Here is a 5,389-nt window from a genome sequence, read left to right as displayed (position 1 = left end):
TGATGTGTGTCCCCGGGGACATTTGATGGATTAAAGCTAAGCAGCTCCATTTCGCAGCACCACCTGATCTTCCACTGCCTGTGCCCCATATAAAGGCTGGCGTGATTGCTGATCTCAGCTAGTCTGACAGTCTCTCTCTCTCTCCCTCCTCTCTCTGTCTGTCTCCATCTCTTCTCTTCCTCACTGGTCCCCTAAGCCTGCTGCATCACAGGAGCTATCCAGTGCTGAACAGGATCGCGTTTATTTTTTATTTTTTTATTTTTCCGGGGGAAGCTGGGGGAGCCAGAGAGTATCACACAGCATCGCCGTCAGCCTTGTTCTCCACTGGTTTCCATTTTCTTTCTTATCTTATATTTTTTGGCCGTTGTCTTCACATTAACCGTAAAGGATTATTACCGTCAAGCCAGCTCTGCTTTGCCCGTGTGCTTCCAACAGAAGGGTCTTTTACTTTCTCTCTCATGCGTTTTTCTCGGCTCTGTGTTTTTATCCATTGAAACATGCCCCGCTCATTTTTGGTGAAGAAGATCAAGCTTGATGATTTCTCTTCGTCCAATGCCAACTCCAACCATCACCACCACCATCACCTGGACGACTCCTACACTTTTGCACGCTCCATCACAGACTCGGTGACCAGCCTTGGGGTTCGTCTCAGTGAAAATGGTGAGTAGTTAACATGCCTCCAGTCTGCTCCGCTCCAGTTAAAGATTTTTTAACTAGCGATCCTGCCTGTGGTCAGGTCAGCTCCGGTGCAGATTTTATTTTAGCATGCTTGACATTTCCACACTTAGCACAGATGGCATCCTCTTTTGTTTTTGTGTCTGGGTGACATTTTCCTTCAATAACATGCTTGTAGTGTGTAAATTAGTGTGAGACGTTACACGCAACCCGGCTGATTTTTTGCATTAATATCCTAAATAATCCTCTCAGGAGGCACCCCACCCCCACCGACGTGCTCCTAGACTTTTGTTTTTTGACTCCAGTGAAGGACAGACACAATTCAGGTCACGGCCACGGATTAGCTTATGTAAATAGGGGAACAAAACGTGTGTATAATCGGGGGGTAGAGCTCCTGTTATGTATTTGTATGACTGTACCAAAACCCTTAGTTGGCTGAAACACACATTGGGCTGACTGTATCTGGTAAATCATGTGGACTAAAAAATTCATGAATATGAGAGATGAGTATCGGATGATGATACATTTGTCCTTAGCTGTTATTGTCCTTGAGTTCCCATCACGGTCCGATCCTCCCTTGCCCCCCCACCCTCCCTCCCATCCAAATGGAGCATGCACAGTCTCTCCCCACCCCCATCGCTACACTACATCTTTCTCTTCCTTCCGGGCATTTGAAAACTAGCAGGGGGTTAGAGTTTCAGCCGTGCAGGCCTTTCGTCGCCACGAGAGACGTCCACACACTGTGCAGTAGAGCCGGGAGGGAGGTGGGACGTTTGGGGGTTAGCAAAAGGGAAGGAGAAAAACGGAAGACAAAAATGCTTGGGGCAGCAATGAGGCTGGTCACGTGACAAGAGGTTGTACAGTAAACATGAAGAAAGGCACATAGCTGCACTGTGGTCAACACACGCGGGCCAGCCACAGTCACAGCTGAGGGGCGACCTTCACTTTCACGGTCTGCTTTAAGCTCGCCAGCTTCCATTTTGTGGCCACGTACAGAGGGCCATATGTGTGTCTTTGTTATGAAGTGTTAGGATATTTTCAGAGTCAAGAGAGGCTACGCAGTCCCACAGCTTAATGTTTTGGAAGATGCCCACCTGTTATTCAACCGTGTCAATAACAAAGGTTCAGAGAATTTCAGAGGGATCAGGATTAGTGGAATTAAAAACAAATGCCTGGCCTGGTTTGTAAACTATAATGGTTTTGTTAGATTAAAAACAACTAACAGGGTAAATACTTAGAATAAGAATTATGACAAGAAATAAAAATATGCTTTTGCAATACATCTACCAGGCATATTTTGCAGCTTGTAATAAATGTTATTAAGATCTCCTGCTGCTTTTATGGTATCATTAAAGAATCCATTTGTACAATTAAAGTCAATCTCTATTGTTCCTAAATGTATTGTTCAACACCATGAAAAATAAGCATTGTATTTAAGAAAAAGAAAGGAACCATAAGACACTGCATTGATGTTTACAAAAGACGTTACAATTTGAACAAAAGATTTTAGGAAAGAAAGAAAGAAAGAAGAAGAAGCAAAATAAAATAATTCTCATTGTGGTTAGAATACCTCACATCAGCACTGCTGCCGTGCCAGCAGATTTTGGTTCCCCCCATTGTGGAGACATTTGACTTGAGTGTCTGTCGAACAACAAAGAGGGGTGGCTGAGAGGGTCCATTAATTACATGCTTACTTTGCATTAGAGGAACGAGTCTATGAGCTGTAAAGGCTGATACAGCGCAAGCCCTAACTGATGAGATCCATGTCTGACCTTGGGTAATTGAAACATAGTAAACAACTCTCCTCACACTGACACAGTGCGTTTTGTTAAAAAAAAGAAAATAAATCTCAGCTAAAAAAAAAGCCCTGTTGTCATGTGTGGTGCTCCAGCTGGATTCACAACAGACTCTGTAGTCTGACAGTAAAACAGGTGAATGTAGCTACTAACAGAAGCTGAGGCTGCGGTATTTTTTTTAAAATCTTAATTTAGTTTTAATTTAGATATTTAAAAAAACCAATAATAGAACTAATTCTTCTTTTTAAACTCAGTCACTCTCTCTTAGACCTTCACTTCCTGCGTAGCTTAAAAACTCACATCGGAAAAGGGTGTTCTGAAAAAACAACAAAAAAAACACATCTCAGCTAAAAAAAAAAGAAAAGAAGCCATGATGTCATATGTGCTGCTTCAGCTGGATTGATTCGTCTATAGTGTGACTGTAAAACAGGTGGATGGACTTTTACTACAAACAGTTGCTGAATCTCAAGTATTCTTTTATTTCATTTAATTGTAATTGTAGGAATAATACATAAATAAAAAGATTAATAGACCTATTTCTTCTTATTAAGCTTAGTCGCTCTCTCTCTCTCTCTCTCTCTCTCTCTCTCTCTCTCTCTCGGATCAACACTACCCGTGTAGCTTCAAAGGGTGACCCCATGCAGTGCAGCGTAATAATGTTACACATAGGCCCGGTGTTTCCCAGTGCATGGGGGTGTCATGGCCATGTCATTGACAAAGCGCGTGTGCGAGCAGAAAAACCCTTGGGAATGGCGGCGCCGTAGCAAGAGAGCACTTCAGCTGATTTCTTAATGGCCTGTTTTCTTGAAGGCACTTCAGCTTGTTCACTGCCGCAGACAGGTGACCCCCTTCACAAACAATGTGTGTGTGATGCCATGTCTCGCATTATCAGACCTCGAACACATTGCTCAATAAACTACTTAGTACTTAAGCTGTTCCTCGCACTATTTCTACCTTCTCCAGCACTTGGCCGTTCTAACAGCTGCACTATTTTACATATGATAGCCTATTGATCACTTCTAAACTTTGAATTCATTAAAAAGCAGTCAATAACTAATTTCCACCGCTTGCTGCACACAGTGCTTAGGAATGGGCTTTTTTCTGCAGTTATGCACTATTTCTCTCAGGGAAGGAATTTCACCACACTTTATGTTTGCACTCATATGTTCTCAACTTAAAGGATATCAACGCTGGAGGTAAAAAGCATTTAGTATTTATTAAGCTCCTGAGAATCACAGCAGGAGAACGTATTGAGTTCTGTTTGGATGCTCTTAGCTGCCAGCAAGCCTTTTAGCTTCTCTGGCACCGGGCGGCTTCAGGATGGAGGGAAAGGAAAGGAAAGGAAAGGATGATGCCAACAAAATTATATCTCTCGGAAATCATGCACTTTACAGTTGGGGGGGCATTTAAATCACCCGTGGTGCTTTGTGCTTTGCTGCATCATGCTTGAAGAAGTATGATGAAATCCCATCGGATGTAATCAGCTATGTAACAGTTCATCTGGCCCAAAACCAAAAACAGATTTAGTTTTCAGCTAAAAAAAACAAGAAAGCACTGTCAATGAGAGATGCAATCTGTTTAGGGGAGTGTGTTTTTAGAACACTGATAATAAAAATCTGAAGGAAGATATTTGTTAAGGTTAAGAGTTCAAACATGATTTTGTCTGAGCGCATTCATTAAGCAAGGAAGCAAACTCAGCCACAGAGGAATGACATACTATAAAAGAAGAAAATGAGGTCCAATCAATGAGACTACTTTACTTAAGAGGGGCTTTAGTATGCATCTTACACAGGAGAATTCTTTAATGAGCTATTATCTAGCCATCATCCTCAGTGTAAAATTGCAAGCTTCCTAAACACAGCAGAGCATGCCATGTTTCTGTGCACCAATGCACTATCTTGATTTGTCCGTACAACCTGTGAATTCTGGTAAGAAAAAAAAAGTGCAATTAGCTCGGTGCTGCCACTCACTCTCTTACACTAGTGTTCAAAGGGCAATCATCCAACATGATGATCATGTAATCGCCAGCATGTCACTGTGTCCTTACCCGTCCCAACCTCTGGCCAACTCTGTGTGCGTGTGTGTCTCTTTACCCAGGCTACATCCAGGATTACATCACGCCATCTGTATACCAGGAGGAGAAGAAGATGGAGCACAAGCTGGCGTCGCCGGTGTCCGACCCTCTCTACACCCCGGTGAGCAGTGGGGGAGAGTACTGCGACCCCGACCTGAAGCAGCCCGACAGCCCCCAGTCAGGCATGACCGCCAGCGGCTTCTACACCGATGAGTCGGAGGCCCTGGACGAGGGTTACACCATGGATGCCTTCTTCATCTCTGATGGGCGCTCGAGGCGGAAGGCAGCGGACAGCGAGAGTCGGGGAGGGGGCTCCAGAAGCAGCAGTGCCAACGCAGGGTCTCAGGAGAAAGGAGGAGCAGGGGGAGCGGTGAACGGCATCGCTCGCCACTCCTGCAACGAGTGCGGTAAGACATACGCCACCTCCTCCAACCTCAGCAGACACAAGCAGACGCACCGCAGCCTGGACAGCAAGATGGCCCGCAAGTGTCCCACCTGTAACAAAGTGTACGTGTCCATGCCGGCGTTGGCCATGCACATCCTCACCCACGACCTCAAGCACAAGTGCGACGTGTGCAGCAAGGCCTTCAGCCGGCCCTGGCTGCTCCAAGGTCACATGCGCTCGCACACGGGGGAAAAGCCCTTTGCCTGCGCACACTGTGGCAAAGCCTTCGCTGACCGTTCAAACCTCCGCGCCCACATGCAAACACACTCTGCCTTCAAGCACTACAGATGCAAGCGCTGCAATAAGACCTTCGCTCTCAAGTCCTACTTGAACAAGCACTACGAGTCGGCTTGCTTCAAGGGCTCCGCAGACGAAGACGACTCTGGATCAGAAGACTAA

At 45.2% G+C, this 5,389-nt stretch overlaps 1 protein-coding gene across 1 annotated transcript; it reads left to right on the top strand.

The window, feature by feature from the left end:
• Positions 1-497: 497 nt before the first annotated feature.
• scrt2 (scratch family zinc finger 2) lies at positions 498-5,389 on the top strand (the record flags this gene model as incomplete). Its single annotated transcript, XM_080030518.1, has 2 exons — positions 498-660; positions 4,569-5,389. 2 exons carry the CDS (start codon positions 498-500, stop codon positions 5,387-5,389), a joined length of 984 nt encoding a protein of 327 aa, XP_079886644.1.

The sequence above is a fragment of the Ammodytes marinus genome (assembly GCF_949987685.1).
Source record: "Ammodytes marinus genome assembly, chromosome: 7".
Lineage (NCBI taxonomy): Eukaryota > Metazoa > Chordata > Actinopteri > Uranoscopiformes > Ammodytidae > Ammodytes > Ammodytes marinus.
Note: the sequence above shows the minus strand (reverse complement) of the source record. Positions and strands in the feature narration are given on the sequence as shown.